Source organism: Bombina bombina, chromosome 12 (genome assembly GCF_027579735.1).
Source record: "Bombina bombina isolate aBomBom1 chromosome 12, aBomBom1.pri, whole genome shotgun sequence".
NCBI classification, from domain to species: Eukaryota; Metazoa; Chordata; class Amphibia; order Anura; family Bombinatoridae; genus Bombina; species Bombina bombina.
Genome location: NC_069510.1, coordinates 88,765,223 through 88,782,833, shown reverse-complemented (window position 1 = coordinate 88,782,833; position 17,611 = coordinate 88,765,223). Strand labels below are relative to the sequence as shown.

The 17,611-nt window shown below is 40.3% G+C and overlaps 1 protein-coding gene across 1 annotated transcript in view; it reads left to right on the top strand.

Moving 5' to 3' along the window:
• The window catches only part of LOC128643093 (protein bicaudal D homolog 2), a 139,459-nt gene that overhangs the window by 21,267 nt on the left and 100,581 nt on the right, over positions 1 to 17,611 (top strand). Inside the window, exon 4 of the mRNA XM_053696038.1 lies at positions 5,690 to 5,842. Within this exon, the coding sequence (XP_053552013.1) occupies positions 5,690 to 5,842 (153 nt within the window). The remainder of the gene's footprint in view (positions 1 to 5,689; positions 5,843 to 17,611) is intronic.

The following is a 17,611-nucleotide window of genomic DNA, read 5'->3' as shown; positions in this document are numbered from 1 at the left end:
TTCCACCTTGGAGACTTCTGTTGAGGGAGGACCTTCTATTTCAAGGGTACTTCCTTCATCCAAATCTAGTTTCTCTGAAGCTGAATGCTTGGAGATTAATCGCTTAATTTTATCCAAGCGTGGATTTTCGAAATCGGTCATTGAGATCATGATTCAGGCTAGTAAACCTGTAACTAGAAAGATTTATTATAAGATATTGATGTGTATCCAAAGGCTACTCTTGGAGTAGAGTTAGGATTCCTAGAATTCTGTCCTTTCTCCAAGAAGGTTTGGAGAAGGGTTTATCAGCAAATTCCCTAAAGGGTCAGATTCCTGCCTTGTCTTTTTTGTTACGTAAATGTCTGGCGGATGTCCCAGACGTGCATTAGTTTTGTCAGGCCTTGGTCAGGTTCAGGACTGTATTATAACCAGTTACTCTTTCCTGGAGTCTTAATCTAGTTTTAAGTTTTTGAGCCGATGCATTCCTTCGATATTGAGTTATCTGGGAAAGTTTTGTTTCTTATTAATATTTCCTCTGCTCGTAGAGTGTCAGAGCTCTCTGCACTACAGTGTGAGTCTCCTTACCTTATTTTTCAACGGATAAGGTGGTTTTAGGTACCATTTTTTTTCCATAATGTAATTTCTGTCTGGAACATTAATCAGGAGATTGTTGTTCCTTAGTCTTCTTCCTTAAAGGGACACTGAACCCAATTTTTTTTTTTCTTTCGTGATTGAGAGCATGAAATTTTAAGCAACTTTCTAATTTACTCCTATTATCAAATTTTCTTTATTCTCTTGGTATCTTTATTTGAAATGCAAGAATGTAAGTTTAGATGCCGGCCCATTTTTGGTGAACAACCTGGGTTGTCCTTGCTGATTGGTGGATAAATTCATCCACCAATAAAGTGCTGTCCAGAGTTCTGAACCAAGAAAAAAGCATAGATGTCTTTTTCAAATAAACCTAGCAAGAGAACAAAGAATTTGATAATAGGAGTAAATTAGAAAGTTAAATTGCATGCTCTATCTGAATCACGAAAGAAAAAATTTGGGTTCACTGTCCCTTTAATTGTGATTTTTCTCCGGAAAACGTAAGGGACAGAAAGTTACGACTGTTTTTCTTTCTTTATGGCTGAAGAGTATCTTACGTTTTGCCTATGAAGTTGCTGGACAGCAGCCTCCAGAGAGAGTTACGGCTCATTCCACGAGGGCTGTTGATTTCTCATGGGCATTCAGAAGTGAAGCTTCTATGGAACAGATTTGCAAGGCTGCATCTTGGTCCTCTTCACTTCTTCAAAATTCTATATAAATTTTACATTTTGGCCTCAGCTGAGGTTGCTTTTGGGAGACAGGTTCTTCAAGCAGTGCTGCCTTCAGTTTAAGGTTCCTGTCTTGTCCCTCCCTTATCATCTGTGTACTCTATCTTGGGTATTGATTCCCAACAGTAATTAATGATGATCCGTGTACTCATCATGCCCTTAGAAAGAAAACAAAATGTATGCTTATCTGATAAATTTATTTATTGACACGAGTCCACGGCCCGCCCTGTTTTTAAGATAGGTTGTTATGTTATAAACTTCAGACACCACTGCACCTTGTTGCTTCCTTTCTCTCCTTTACTTCGGTCGAATGACTGGGGTGGGAGGGAAGGGTTGGTAACGGCTTTAATGTGGTGCTCTTTGCCGCCTCCTGCTGGGCAGGAGTGATATTCCCAACAGTAATTAATGATGATCTGTGGACTCATCGTGTCAAAGAAATTTATCAGGTAAGCATAAATTTAGTTTTTTCCTTAAAGTGATGGTAAACTCCTCCCTTTGGATTAACGGATTTGCAATGTTAGCAAAATTTTAGATGGGAGTTTAATTTGTCAGTTGTAATGAAGGTGCAGTAACTTATTGTAGATATGAAATTCAAATACGGTACACTATGGCTGCTCACTTCAAAACTAATCAGTTTAATTTTTTTGTGAGCTAATGGTTTGAACTGTTCAATCAGCGCTGTAGCTGCAACAAAAGTGCCATATGGCTAGAGCGCTGATTAATCCGTACTTTATTCTTGGATAGGAGTGAGCGTGGTCTTTCAAACGTAAATTAAAATTTTTTTTTTTTTTACGTTTTTGATTACCTTGTATTTAAGCTTCTGCAAACTGCCCCTTATTTCAGTTCTTTTGACAGACTTCTAGGTAACTTCACAGGCGTTAGCACAATGCTATCTATGTCACACTTCAACTTACACCCTCTAGTTGTGAAGAACTATCAAAATGCCTTCAAGGTCTAAGAAATTAGCATGAGTGTACCTAGGTTTAGCTTTCAACTAAGAATAACAAGAGAACAAAACAATATTGGTGATAAACGTAAATTGGAAAGTTGTTTAAAATTGTATACCTTATCTGAATCCTGAAAGTTTATTTTTGACAAGATTGTCCCTTTAATGGTTCTTGTTCCTCCATCTTACCAACTGCTGCTGTTTTCTCTTTGTATTCTTTATCTCCTGGGTATCTTGTGTGGCGCTGCCTTCTTTCACCACGTTGCTGCTTGTGTCTCCCTCGGTGAACAGACTGTCAGTACCACTCTTGCTGACAAATGTGGCGTGTGGGACCACATGAAAGTGAAATAACATGGTTAAAGGGACATTATACACATTTTCTTTGCATAAATGGCCCATAAAGTGTTATGTTTTTTTTTGTTTTTTTTTTTAATGTATAGTTTTGCTTATTTTTAAATTTTTTAAATAACATTGCCCTAACCAAGCCCCAAAGTTTGTGAATACCGTCAGATGCATACTCCAGCTTGCTCCTGTTTGTGTAAAGGGTCTTTTCATATGCAAAAGAAGGGGGAGGGGGGGTGTCTTATTTACCACTTGCAGTGGGTTTTCCAGCTACCGGTACATTTTCAACAGTGCTAAACTGGGAGCTTCTAAGTAAGTTTTTAAACGGTTTTATACTGGATTTTTATATCAGTATCTGTGCATATTATTCTTTATAGTAGTGGCTATTACATGCAGTTATATGAAAATGAGTGTATACTGTCCCTTTAAGGGCAAATGAGCCACAAGACTTGTTGCTGTTTTTGCTTCCTTGTGCTTAATGAATAATTCTGAATAAGAGACGGCACTACTTGTACTTACTTGGTTACTTTGAATTCTGGAGCTTTATACAAAAGCTCTAGCAGCTTGCATGTCTCAAATACACTAGTTCTGGTATGGATGTTTTCTTGCTGCTAATGTGAAGCACTTGCCTATTTGGAGGCTTATAATATATAAAATGTTTTTCTATAATAGATCCGTGACCTACTATATAGGATGGTTTTGCTGCAACTTAATTATTTGTGTGGTTGTGAAAAAGCTCAGCAGAAAAAGGTTAACTACTATTGCATTTCCATCTAAGAAACACTGTTTCCTTGTGACGATTAATATAAAACCTTTTGTTGGTTGTTTAGTTTTAGAACAGGATGCACGATTGTTTGCAGTTATAATAGTTTTACTGTCTGGTATTTAGCTAAAGCTATCATTGTGAAAACATTTTAATTTTGTTGTATAAGCTGTTGAATTTTAATGACTTATCAGTCTTTTAAATTGATGACTTTTTAGCAGTGTACCCATATTTTTGTTCTCAATTTTAAATGCTTTCATAACTCTTGACAGTAACAAACATTAAATTCATAATTTTTACTTAGGCTTTGCTAATCTAATATATAACAATTTACAGAGGGTTTTAATTTATCCCATAGTGGTTTATCCATTGTACAATAAAAACTTGTCTTCTGAAAGTCATATTTTACCGTTCATCGATCCATTGATTTTATTGGATAGTTATGCAAGGCTGTTTGCAACGCTACTAGAACTGCAACAACTAATCGTCATAATCGATTATGAAAATTAGTTGTCAACTAATCTCATAATCGATTAATAGTTTTTTCAACCTTTTATAAGTATATATTCGTTATTTTTAGAGCGGACTAGATATTTCCCCTAACCTTATAGCTGGTTATTTACCATTGCATATAGATATTTAAGTTATTTTTATGTTAGAATGAAGTCAAGGGTTACTTTGAGAGGGCCCTTGCCAAGGTAGAAAACACTTAGCATTGGTATAGAGCTAACAAAGATAAATATCCCACTTTGGTGAAATTGGTAAAACCCTACTTATACACCTCAACAGCCTTTTCTCTGCTGCAGGACATATTGCTGCAAACAGAGAATCAGCCTTAGCCAGAAGCATGTGGACATGTTGAGATTTTTGCATTTCAATGCAAAGTTTCTGAAAGAGTGAATAACAGAATGTTATTAACAGTGATAGTCTAACTCTTTCTAGTTCTACCTCTTTTCAAACAGTTTGTGGTTTTGTTTAATTATTAAACTGCTCTGCTGCTTAAAAATTGAAGAAACAGTTGTGTTAATGTAAAGTTTTAGTCTGAAGTTTATATTTGTAACACTCATTATGTGGATTTTATTTAAAACATAGAAAACTATTATTGATTCTCTTTTTATCCGATTAGTTGAAAAAAATTATCGGCCGATTTAATCGATTATGAAAATAATCGTTAGTTGCAGCCCTAAACGCTACTATTAACATTTCACTTATTCAGTATCAATTAGTTTGTATTGCATGTGATTTCATAGATTTCTCCTAGGGGTACACAGTAAGTCATTTTGATGCAGACATATTTCTCTTGGGTAGAAATGTTAAAACGTCAGTATACACCAATTTTCATATAACTGCATGTAATAGTCACTACTATAAAGAAGAATAGGCACAGATACAGATCTAAAAATCCAGTATAAAACATTTTAAAAACTTACTTAGAAGCTCCCAGTTTATAACACTGATTAGGTTAGGCTGGGGCACCCACTGAAAGGGACTAGGAGACAGTAACAGGCAGACACTCCTCCCCTGCATTTGTAAAGACCGATTACACATCCAGGAGTCTGTAGACATCAGTATTCATCTAAAACTTTGGGGCCTTGAAAGGAGTTTGAAAATCGGCACAATGTTGTAAAAAAAAAAGTAAGCAAAACTATACATTGTTACAAAAACACTTCCAGGTGGGCTGTACAAATGGATAATCTACAAAACATTTATGCAGAGAAAAATCGTGTACAATGTCCCTTTAAGATGAAGTCAAACTCATTGGCTGTAAAAGCTAAACCTTACATTTCTTACAAGTGTGGCCTTTACTGCATACCTTTACAACAGACTGGATGTTTGTTTTTTAAAAAAGTTTTTTTTTTAAAAAAGTTTTTTTTTTTTTTTAATTTTTTCCCCCTTCTGTTTATTCCCACTCAAGCCATATTGTGACAACGTTCTTGTTTTAAGGATTGGTTTCTGCAGTAAAACAAAAACACGTTGAATTTCTTTCACGTTCTGAGAATACAGTATTATAGTACGTGCTTTGTAAACTCTCTTGGGGCAAAGCCCTGTAATCCTGCAGTCCCAGTCCACCTTCTCTACAGAGTCTATTTTACCCCCTATATAGGGTTTTTATTCCCTACAGAACAGTCATTTGTTTTTGTTTTCTACCCCAGCAGTTTGGAATTAATCCACAGTACAACTCTGGATAATTGTAAAACGGCACTCTGAATACAAATCTTCCTAAACTCTTATGTGCCTCTGACTGTAATGTGAACCGTTCCAGTTATAAGTATTTATATTTTAACCATTGTTTAAAAAATGTGGGCTTTCACAGATTTTGATATTTTGCTTTCTTTTAAACAGGAGTATGGAGATATTGAGAAAGAGAAGTTACAGCTGAGAGAGGATATGAAGCAGTGCAAATATAGAGAAATGAGACAACTGCAAGATTTCTCTGAACTTGAAGAAGAAAACATTGCCCTGCTGAAACAAGTGTCTGTTTTGAGAGAGAGTCAGGTACTAGGTCTACATTAACTTGTTACAAGTGGTGCTCCCCTAGCTCTCTGCATACATCGATGCATATTTCATTATCAGTCCATGCAATGTTGTTTTCTCCAACATAGGTGTGTCCGGTCCACGGCGTCATCCTTACTTGTGGGATATTCTCTTCCCCAACAGGAAATGGCAAAGAGCCCAGCAAAGCTGGTCACATGATCCCTCCTAGGCTCCGCCTACCCCAGTCATTCTCTTTGCCGTTGTACAGGCAACATCTCCACGGAGATGGCTTAGAGTTTTTTAGTGTTTAACTGTAGTTTTTATTATTCAATCAAGAGTTTGTTATTTTAAAATAGTGCTGGTATGTACTATTTACTCTGAAACAGAAAAGAGATGAAGATTTCTGTTTGTATGAGGAAAATGATTTTAGCAACCGTTACTAAAATCCATGGCTGTTCCACACAGGACTGTTGAGAGGAATTAACTTCAGTTGGGGGAACAGTGAGCAGTCTTTTGCTGCTTGAGGTATGACACATTCTAACAAGACGATGTAATGCTGGAAGCTGTCATTTTCCCTATGGGATCCGGTAAGCCATTTTTATTCAGAACAGTAAATAAGGGCTTCACATGGGCTTATTAAGACTGTAGACATTTTCTGGGCTAAATCGATTAATATATTACACATATTTAGCCTTGAGGAATCATTTAATCTGGGTATTTTTGTTAAATAATATCGGCAGGCACTGTTTTAGACACCTTATGCTCTAGGGGCTTTCCCTAATCATAGGCAGAGCCTCATTTTCGCGCCGGTATTGCGCACTTGTTTTTGAGCAGCATGACATGCAGTCGCATGTGTGAGGAGCTCTGATACATAGAAAAGACTTTCTGAAGGCGTCATTTGGTATCGTATTCCCCTTTGGGCTTGGTTGGGTCTCAGCAAAGCAGATACCAGGGACTGTAAAGGGGTTAAAGTTAAAAACGGCTCCGGTTCCGTTATTTTAAGGGTTAAAGCTTCCAAATTTGGTGTGCAATACTTTTAAGGCTTTAAGACACTGTGGTGAAATTTTGGTGAATTTTGAACAATTCCTTCATACTTTTTCGCATTTGCAGTAATAAAGTGTGTTCAGTTTAAAATTTAAAGTGACAGTAACGGTTTTATTTTAAAACGTTTTTTGTACTTTGTTATCAAGTTTATGCCTGTTTAACATGTCTGAACTACCAGATAGACTGGGTTCTGAATGTGGGGAAGCCAAGGTTCCTTCTCATTTAAATAAATGTGATTTATGTGACACTGAAAATGATGCCCAAGATGATTCCTCAAGTGAGGGGAGTAAGCATGGTACTGCATCATTCCCTCCTTCGTCTACACGAGTCTTGCCCACTCAGGAGGCCCCTAGTACATCTAGCGCGCCAATACTCCTTACTATGCAACAATTAACGGCTGTAATGGATAATTCTATCAAAAACATTTTAGCCAAAATGCCCACTTATCAGCGTAAGCGCGACTGCTCTGTTTTAGATACTGAAGAGCATGAGGACGCTGATGATAATGGTTCTGAAATGCCCCTACACCAGTCTGAGGGGGCCAGGGAGGTTTTGTCTGAGGGAGAAATTTCAGATTCAGGGAAAATTTCTCAACAAGCTGAACCCGATGTGATTACATTTAAATTTAAGTTGGAACATCTCCGCGCTCTGCTTAAGGAGGTATTATCCACTCTGGATGATTGTGAGAATTTGATCATCCCAGAGAAACTATGTAAAATGGACAAGTTCCTAGAGGTCCCGGGGCTCCCAGAAGCTTTTCCTATACCCAAGCGGGTGGCGGACATTGTAAATAAAGAATGGGAAAGGCCCGGTATACCTTTCGTCCCTCCCCCCATATTTAAAAAATTGTTTCCTATGGTCGACCCTAGAAAGGACTTATGGCAGACTGTCCCCAAGGTCGAGGGAGCGGTTTCTACTTTAAACAAACGCACCACTATACCCATAGAAGATAGTTGTGCTTTCAAAGATCCTATGGATAAAAAATTAGAAGGTTTGCTTAAAAAGATGTTTGTTCAGCAAGGTTACCTTCTACAACCAATTTCATGCATTGTCCCTGTCACTACAGCCGCGTGTTTCTGGTTCGATAGTGATTCTCCTCCTTATGAGGAGATTATGGACAGAATCCGTGCTCTCAAATTGGCTAATTCTTTCACCCTAGACGCCACTTTGCAATTGGCTAGGTTAGCGGCGAAGAATTCTGGGTTTGCTATTGTGGCGCGTAGAGCGCTTTGGTTGAAATCTTGGTCAGCGGATGCGTCTTCCAAGAACAAACTCCTTAACATTCCTTTCAAGGGGAAAACGCTGTTTGGCCCTGACTTGAAAGAGATTATCTCTGATATCACTGGGGGTAAGGGCCACGCCCTTCCTCAGGATAGGTCTTTCAAGGCCAAAAATAAACCTAATTTTCGTCCCTTTCGTAGAAACGGACCAGCCCCAAGTGCTACGTCCTCTAAGCAAGAGGGTAATACTTCTCAAGCCAAGCCAGCCTGGAGACCAATGCAAGGCTGGAACAAGGGAAAGCAGGCCAAGAAACCTGCCACTGCTACCAAGACAGCATGAAATGTTGGCCCCCGATCCGGGACCGGATCTGGTGGGGGGCAGACTCTCTCTCTTCGCTCAGGCTTGGGCAAGAGATGTTCTGGATCCTTGGGCACTAGAAATAGTCTCCCAAGGTTATCTTCTGGAATTCAAGGGGCTTCCCCCAAGGGGGAGGTTCCACAGGTCTCAATTGTCTTCAGACCACATAAAGAGACAGGCATTCTTACATTGTGTAGAAGACCTGTTAAAAATGGGAGTGATTCATCCTGTTCCTTTAGGAGAACAAGGGATGGGGTTCTACTCCAATCTGTTCATAGTTCCCAAAAAAGAGGGAACATTCAGACCAATATTAGATCTCAAGATCTTAAACAAGTTTCTCAAGGTTCCATCGTTCAAAATGGAAACCATTCGAACAATTCTTCCTTCCATCCAGGAAGGTCAATTCATGACCACGGTGGATTTAAAGGATGCGTATCTACATATTCCTATCCACAAGGAACATCATCGGTTCCTAAGGTTCGCATTCCTGGACAAGCATTACCAGTTCGTGGCGCTTCCTTTCGGATTAGCCACTGCTCCAAGGATTTTCACAAAGGTACTAGGGTCCCTTCTAGCGGTGCTAAGACCAAGGGGCATTGCAGTAGTACCTTACTTGGACGACATTCTGATTCAAGCGTCGTCCCTTCCTCAAGCAAAGGCTCACACGGACATAGTCCTGGCCTTTCTCAGATCTCACAGATGGAAAGTGAACGTGGAAAAGAGTTCTCTATCTCCGTCGACAAGGGTTCCCTTCTTGGGAACAATAATAGACTCCTTAGAAATGAGGATTTTTCTGACAGAGGCCAGAAAAACAAAACTTCTAAGCTCTTGTCAAACACTTCATTCCGTTCCTCTTCCTTCCATAGCGCAGTGCATGGAAGTAATAGGTTTGATGGTAGCGGCAATGGACATAGTTCCTTTTGCGCGCATTCATCTAAGACCATTACAACTGTGCATGCTCAGTCAGTGGAATGGGGACTATACAGACTTGTCTCCGAAGATACAAGTAAATCAGAGGACCAGAGACTCACTCCGTTGGTGGCTGTCCCTGGACAACCTGTCACAAGGGATGACCTTCCGCAGACCAGAGTGGGTCATTGTCACGACCGACGCCAGTCTGATGGGCTGGGGCGCGGTCTGGGGATCCCTGAAAGCTCAGGGTCTTTGGTCTCGGGCAGAATCTCTTCTACCGATAAATATTATGGAATTGAGAGCGATATTCAATGCTCTCAAGGCTTGGCCTCAGCTAGCAAAGGCCAAGTTCATAAGGTTTCAATCAGACAACATGACGACTGTTGCGTACATCAACCATCAGGGGGGAACAAGGAGTTCCCTGGCGATGGAAGAAGTGACCAAAATTATTCAATGGGCGGAGACTCACTCCTGCCACCTGTCTGCAATCCACATCCCAGGAGTGGAAAATTGGGAAGCGGATTTTCTGAGTCGTCAGACATTACATCCGGGGGAGTGGGAACTCCATCCGGAAATCTTTGCCCAAATTACTCAACTGTGGGGCATTCCAGACATGGATCTGATGGCCTCTCGGCAGAACTTCAAGGTTCCTTGCTACGGGTCCAGATCCAGGGATCCCAAGGCGACTCTAGTAGATGCACTAGTAGCACCTTGGACCTTCAAACTAGCTTATGTATTCCCGCCGTTTCCTCTCATCCCCAGGCTGGTAGCCAGGATCAATCAGGAGAGGGCGTCGGTGATCTTGATAGCTCCTGCGTGGCCACGCAGGACTTGGTATGCAGATCTGGTGAATATGTCATCGGCTCCACCAAGGAAGCTACCTTTGAGACGAGACCTTCTTGTTCAAGGTCCGTTCGAACATCCGAATCTGGTCTCACTCCAGCTGACTGCTTGGAGATTGAACGCTTGATCTTATCAAAACGAGGGTTCTCAGATTCTGTTATTGATACTCTTGTTCAGGCCAGAAAGCCTGTAACTAGAAAAATTTACCACAAAATATGGAAAAAATATATCTGTTGGTGTGAATCTAAAGGATTCCCTTGGGACAAGGTAAAGATTCCTAAGATTCTATCCTTTCTTCAAGAAGGATTGGAGAAAGGATTATCTGCAAGTTCCTTGAAGGGACAGATTTCTGCCTTGTCTGTGTTACTTCACAAAAAACTGGCAGCTGTGCCAGATGTTCAAGCCTTTGTTCAGGCTCTGGTTAGAATCAAGCCTGTTTACAAACCTTTGACTCCTCCTTGGAGTCTCAACTTAGTTCTTTCAGTTCTTCAGGGGGTTCCGTTTGAACCCTTACATTCCGTTGATATTAAGTTATTATCTTGGAAAGTTTTGTTTTTGGTTGCAATTTCTTCTGCTAGAAGAGTTTCAGAATTATCTGCTCTGCAGTGTTCTCCTCCTTATCTGGTGTTCCATGCAGATAAGGTGGTTTTACGTACTAAACCTGGTTTTCTTCCAAAAGTTGTTTCTAACAAAAACATTAACCAGGAGATAGTCGTGCCTTCTTTGTGTCCGAAACCAGTTTCAAAGAAGGAACGTTTGTTGCACAATTTGGATGTTGTTCGCGCTCTAAAATTCTATTTAGATGCTACAAAGGATTTTAGACAAACATCTTCCTTGTTTGTTGTTTATTCTGGTAAAAGGAGAGGTCAAAAAGCAACTTCTACCTCTCTCTCTTTTTGGATTAAAAGCATCATCAGATTGGCTTACGAGACTGCCGGACGGCAGCCTCCTGAAAAAAATCACAGCTCATTCCACTAGGGCTGTGGCTTCCACATGGGCCTTCAAGAACGAGGCTTCTGTTGATCAGATATGTAGGGCAGCGACTTGGTCTTCACTGCACACTTTTACCAAATTTTACAAGTTTGATACTTTTGCTTCTTCTGAGGCTGTTTTTGGGAGAAAGGTTTTGCAAGCCGTGGTGCCTTCCATTTAGGTGACCTGATTTGCTCCCTCCCTTCATCCGTGTCCTAAAGCTTTGGTATTGGTTCCCACAAGTAAGGATGACGCCGTGGACCGGACACACCTATGTTGGAGAAAACAGAATTTATGTTTACCTGATAAATTACTTTCTCCAACGGTGTGTCCGGTCCACGGCCCGCCCTGGTTTTTTAATCAGGTCTGATAATTTATTTTCTTTAACTACAGTCACCACGGTATCATATGGTTTCTCCTATGCAAATATTCCTCCTTAACGTCGGTCGAATGACTGGGGTAGGCGGAGCCTAGGAGGGATCATGTGACCAGCTTTGCTGGGCTCTTTGCCATTTCCTGTTGGGGAAGAGAATATCCCACAAGTAAGGATGACGCCGTGGACCGGACACACCGTTGGAGAAAGTAATTTATCAGGTAAACATAAATTCTGTTTTTTCATTTGATGTCTTTCTTTGTAATTGCAAATGCACACTGCGAACACATTACTTGAATCCTGTATGGGTTTTTTATCCTTGAACTTTTTTTTTCTGAGTAGATTTTGGTTAAAGGGACAGTCCAGTTCAAAAAAACTTTCATGTTTCAAATAGGGCATGTAATTTTAAACAACTTTCCAATTTACTTTTCTTTCATGTAATTGGCAAGAGTCCATGAGCTAGTGACGTATGGGATATACATTCCTACCAGGAGGGGTAAAGTTTCCCAAACCTCAAAATGCCTATAAATACACCCCCCACCACACCCACAATTCAGTTTTACAAACTTTGCCTCCTATGGAGTTGGGGAAGTAAATTTGTGCTAGATTTCTACGTTGATATGCGCTTCTCAGCATGCTGAAGCCCGATTCCTCTCAGAGTGCAGTGAATGAAAGAGGGATGTGAAGGGAGTATTACTTATTGAATGCAATGGTCATCCTAACGAAGATCTATTTCATAGGTTCTCTATCGGTAGATTCATCTCCTACCTCCCTTTTCAGATAGACAATATGCTGTTATATACCATTACCGCTACTGATTCTCGTTTCAGTACTGGTTTGGCTATCTACTTTATGTAGATGAGTGTCTTTTGTTAAGTATGTTTTCTTTTATTTATGACACTCTCAGCTATGGTTTGGCACTTTATATGTAAAGTTCTAAATATATGTTTTATACTTATATTTGCCATGATTCAGGTTAATCAGTATATTTCCTTCTTACAGACTGTCGGTTTCATTTTGGGAAATGCATATGAAAAAATGATTTATTACCTGAAAATTTTTCAAATTGACTCTTTCTAAATTGCGGGCTGTTAGGCTTGCAGGAGCGCAAAATGCTATAATTTATTGCGTCATTTTTGGTGCGATACTTTTGGCGGGAAAAATTACGTTTGACGTAATGACATCATTTCCGGCGTCTTAGTTGGCACCGAGAGTTTTCTCGTAGTTGTGTCATCTATGACGCTCGTGTTTGTTGCAGACGTTTTTGGCGCCTCAAAGGATTACGGCTCATTCTACTAAGTCAGTTTCTACTTCCTGGGCTTTTAAGAATGAAACTTCTTTTGATCAGCTTTGCAAAGCAGCAACTTGGTCTTCTTTGCATACTTTTACTAAATTCTACCATTTTGATGTTTTCTCTACTTCAGAAGAAGTTTTTGGTAGAAAAGTACTTCAGGCAGCTGTTTCAGTTTGATTCTTCTGCTTATAATTTCAGTTTTTTTTTTTTTTCATTATAAAGATTAAAACTAGGGATGCACCGAAATTTCGGCCGCAGAAAGTTTCGGTCGAAAATAGCATTTTTTGTTATTTGGGATTTCGTTTTTTTTACCTTTTTATTTTCGGCAAAATTATTGTGTAGCATATTTTAAATTTGATGCCAGCCTAGAGCTGCGGTTTGAGTTCATTACTTGACTTACTGTTTTGCGTATAATAATAGTTTTCTAGGACTATACTTTTTTTGATAATTGGTAACAAAACAAAAACGGTTAAATCTAATTCTGTTACACAGAACTAAATAAAGAATAATACTAGCGATGCACCAAAATTTGGGCCGCCGAAAATGTGCAATTCCAATTTCGGCCCAAAGAGGACCAAAATGGCTAAAAATGTACAGCCCTCCCCTGTTCTATTGAGTTACATGTCTATCCTTAGCATAAGGTGAGCAGCACTGGCATGGTACACAGAGCACACACATAAGTACCATTACATGATGATATTTGAAACCAGCAGAGAAGGAAACCAAAGTTCTGAATAGTGAATACAAATATCAAAGGAGGAAAAGTAACATGTTTATAAACACTTGATATTATCAGACACAGCCCTAAGCACACACACAGTGAATATCTTTAAGCCTTATATACAGTGCTCATACATCAACCTCTTGTGCGTAGACATTCTATTCGCCTGAGGCAAATATGCGTGCACACTTTATAAGCATAAGCCCCAAGCTCGCACACAGTTAGTACAAATTAGCACCCACCAGACAGTGTATACAAAAAAGCCCAGTAACTTTCTATAACCACCTTGCACGTAAGGTTGTAGCTAAGTCCAGTGGTCCTGGTGATAGGTGACAGACTCCATTTGGGGCTCCGGACATATAATCTGACGGGTCAGTGTGAGACCCGAACCAGGAACTAGGCGGAGATATGATGAGAGACGATCAAGTGCAGCCACGCTCATCGCACGGATAACTACACCCAAAAACAAAACACATGTCCACCTCGTATTGTTGTCTGGCTATAACCACGCTCTCCCTTATAGAGATCCTGTTTCACTGCAGATCACGCCCATTTGTTGGAGCTTTCCCGCCTACAAGCTCTCTCAGCTACACACACACTGTAGTTAAAAAAGAAAACTATTTTCGTTTCGGTTTTAGGCCAGGATCATACTGAATTTTCAGGTATCTGTTTCGGTCCAGAATTTTCATTTCGGTGCATCTCTAATTAAAACTTTTGATTTGGGTTGTGGATTTTTTTTTTTTTAGCGGAATTAGCTGTTTTTATTTTTATCCCTCCCTCTCTAGTGACTCTTGCGTGGAGTTCCACATCTTGGGTATGTGCTATCCCATACATCACTAGCTCATGGACTCTTGCCAATTACATGAAAGAAAACATAATTTATGTAAGAACTTACCTGATAAATTCATTTCTTTCATATTGGCATGAGTCCATGAGGCCCACCCTTTTTGTGGTGGTTATGACTTTTTTGTATAAAGCACAATTATTCCAATTCCTTGTTGATGCTTTCGCTCCTTATCACCTCACTTCTTTTTTTTTTAAATATTCTTTTTTATTGGGTGACAGTTCAACAACATTTACAGACTTTTGTCAGGTGGTTACAATAAACTTAATAAACATGGTATATTTCCAAAAGCAAACTTTGTATTAGACTTTTTCTTTTTTGCCGTCAAACTGTCCCCCCCTCTTTCCTTTTTCTCTCCCTCCCTCCCTTAATTTACATCTCATACATCTCACCTTGGTTGTTATCTTCACAGTTCTTGTGTCTACGGCTTTTAACTGCTTTCAAGTTGTTAAGGATTTCTATCAATTATCCTTCTTATCCTGAAACTTCTCTGCATTTGAATACCTCCCCCTTTGATGCGCAGCGGTGGACTCTTCCATCCCCTGGGACTCTCATTCCTTGGGTTTGAGATTTACAGTGTGTTCCATTCCCCTCTAAGTTGTGCTGTTAAAATGTATTCTGAATTACGGAATGGGTGTATTATCTGTTTTTGTATCTGGACTGGCTGTTGTAGGATTAACTTTTCCCATTTCCTCATAAAAGCTTTGACCCTTTCCTTTACATCTCCCATAGTATCAAACTGTTCTATTGTCATCTGTTGCAGTAGTAAACTTTTGAGCTGTCCTAGTGTTGGTGGGTTTTTTTTCCCTCCACTCCCTGAGAATCAGTCTCCTCGCTGTGAGGATTATATTATATATAAGTCGTTTCTGTGTGCCTAGGTTACCTGGGATATCTAGAAGTATTATGGCCCTCCCATCCAATTTGATCTGGGTAGAGCATGTCTTGTTCATCCATCTTTCCGTCATAGCCCAAAATTTTGTCAATCTTGGGCATGTCACAAGTAAGTGTACATATTCAGGGTTGGGCTGCCTACACCTGACACAAACATTGTCTGCTTCCTTCACCCACTTGCTATATATCCTAGGAGTGATGTGTGCCCTATGAATCGTTTTCGTGTGCATTTCCCTTACGTCAGCTCCTATGGTGGCTTTCCTGACGTTCTCTACACTGTTTATGATTTGTTCTTCTGAAATCTGTGTCTGCAGTATGTCCGACCATTTATTGCTCAGGCTTGTCTTGTTTTTTTGGTTTGGTATGTCTATCAGCATTTTGTATATGGGGGAGACTGAGTGACCGCCTTGAGATGTCATGGAAACCAGTTTTGATATCGGGTCATTATGGTCTGTAAAGTTTATGTGTTTCTGCAATTGCGTTACGTAGTGTTTGATTTGCAAGTATGCAAAGTGGTGTTGTCTAGGTAGTGAAAAATCTTTCTGTAAGTCTTGAAAAGTGTGGATTAGCCCAGTAGATTCTGACACCAACTGTCCAACTGAATGTAAGCCCTTATCTTTCCATTGTTGAAATGGTTTCGTAGTCAGTCCTGCTGGGAAGTCTGGGTTCCCTCCCATGGGTATGAATTTTGTGTATGTATGAGGCACCCTCATCCACCTACACAGTTTTGCCCAGGCCCTGATTGATTCCCCAAAGAGTGGAGAGTCCTTGGTCAGTTTGCGTATTTTGTGAAGCTCCATATGTGGTAACATTGCTAAAGCCCATGGGTGAACCATGCTGCTCTCTATGTCTTTATGTGTGAAGTGATTTGTGTTACTTAGCCAGTCCAGAACGTATTTGCTGGATGTGGCCCAGTTGTACAGTTCCAAGTTCGGCAGTCCCAAGCCCCCTGCATGGACCGAGCACATCAGCTTCTCTAAGCTAATCCTGTGTTTTTTCCCTGACCATATGAAGTTTGCAAATTGTGTGTTTAAATACCTCAGGTCTTTCTTGTGCAACAACATGGGAATCATTTGGAATGTGTACATTAACCTTGGAAACCAGATCATTTTTATCAAGCAAATTCTGCCCGACGCCGATACTGGTAATGCTTTCCAATTTCTGAGATCTTCTATGATTTTGCTAATGATCGGTTTGTGGTTAAGGGCGTACCATCTGGAGGGGTCTTTTGATAAGCTTACCCCCAAATATTTAATAGTATCCTCTAGTATTTTGAATTTGAATCCTAGGTCTTCTTTATGACCCATTGGGGATAGCCACAGGATTTCGCTCTTATCTTTATTAATTTGGTACCCCGAGATTTTGCTAAATTCCTCAATAATAGACATCAGTCGTGGTGTTTCTTTTTCTGGGTCTGATATGAATAACACCATATCGTCTGCGTATAAGGATAGGTGTAAAGTCGCCCGCCCCACTCTCAGTCCTTGTGTTTCAGTCCTGATTCTGTGTGCCATTGGTTCCATGGCCAGGTCAAAAAGGAGAGGGGACAGAGGGCAGCCCTGCCTCGTTCCCCTCCCCAGTTGGAATCTTGGAGAGAGTGTTCCATTGACAATCACTGCTGCCTGGGCTGACCTGTAGATGCTGGCGACCGACCCGAAGAAGGAGCCCCTAATTCCATATCTGGTCAGCGTGTGGAATAAATGCTCCCACAATACCTTGTCAAAAGCCTTCTCCGCATCGATCGCCAGCATGCACGCTCTTTGTGTTGGAGTGCTTACCTTTCCCCCTTCCCTGTTGTTCCAGTAATGTTGTAGTACTAGTTGCACTTTCCTGATATTGAGAACTGATGATCTACCTTTGACGAACCCTGTTTGGTCACTGTGGATCAGGGATGGCATTATGGTCGCTAGTCTATTGGCCAGAATTTTGGTAAAGATTTTATAATCACTATTTAATAGTGATATGGGTCTATATGATTCTCTAGCTGTTGGGTCTCTTCCTGGTTTCGGAAGGATACAAATGTGTGCTTCCGTGAAACGTTCACTCAGTTCTTCCCCTCTTGGTATCTTATCAAATAGCTTGGCCAGGGTGTTTGATACCTCTTCTCTCATCAGTTTGTAAAATTCATTGGGCAGGCCATCTGGCCCTGCCGTCTTATTTATGGGGAGGTACCCTATTGTCTTATGTATTTCCTGTACTGAGATCGGTGCATTCAAGAGTTGGAGGTTCTCCTCCGTGATTTGGGGTAATTTAATTCCCTTCCAGAACTGTTCCCTGTGTCCTCTGTCAACTGGATGTGGTGTATATAATTCTGAGTA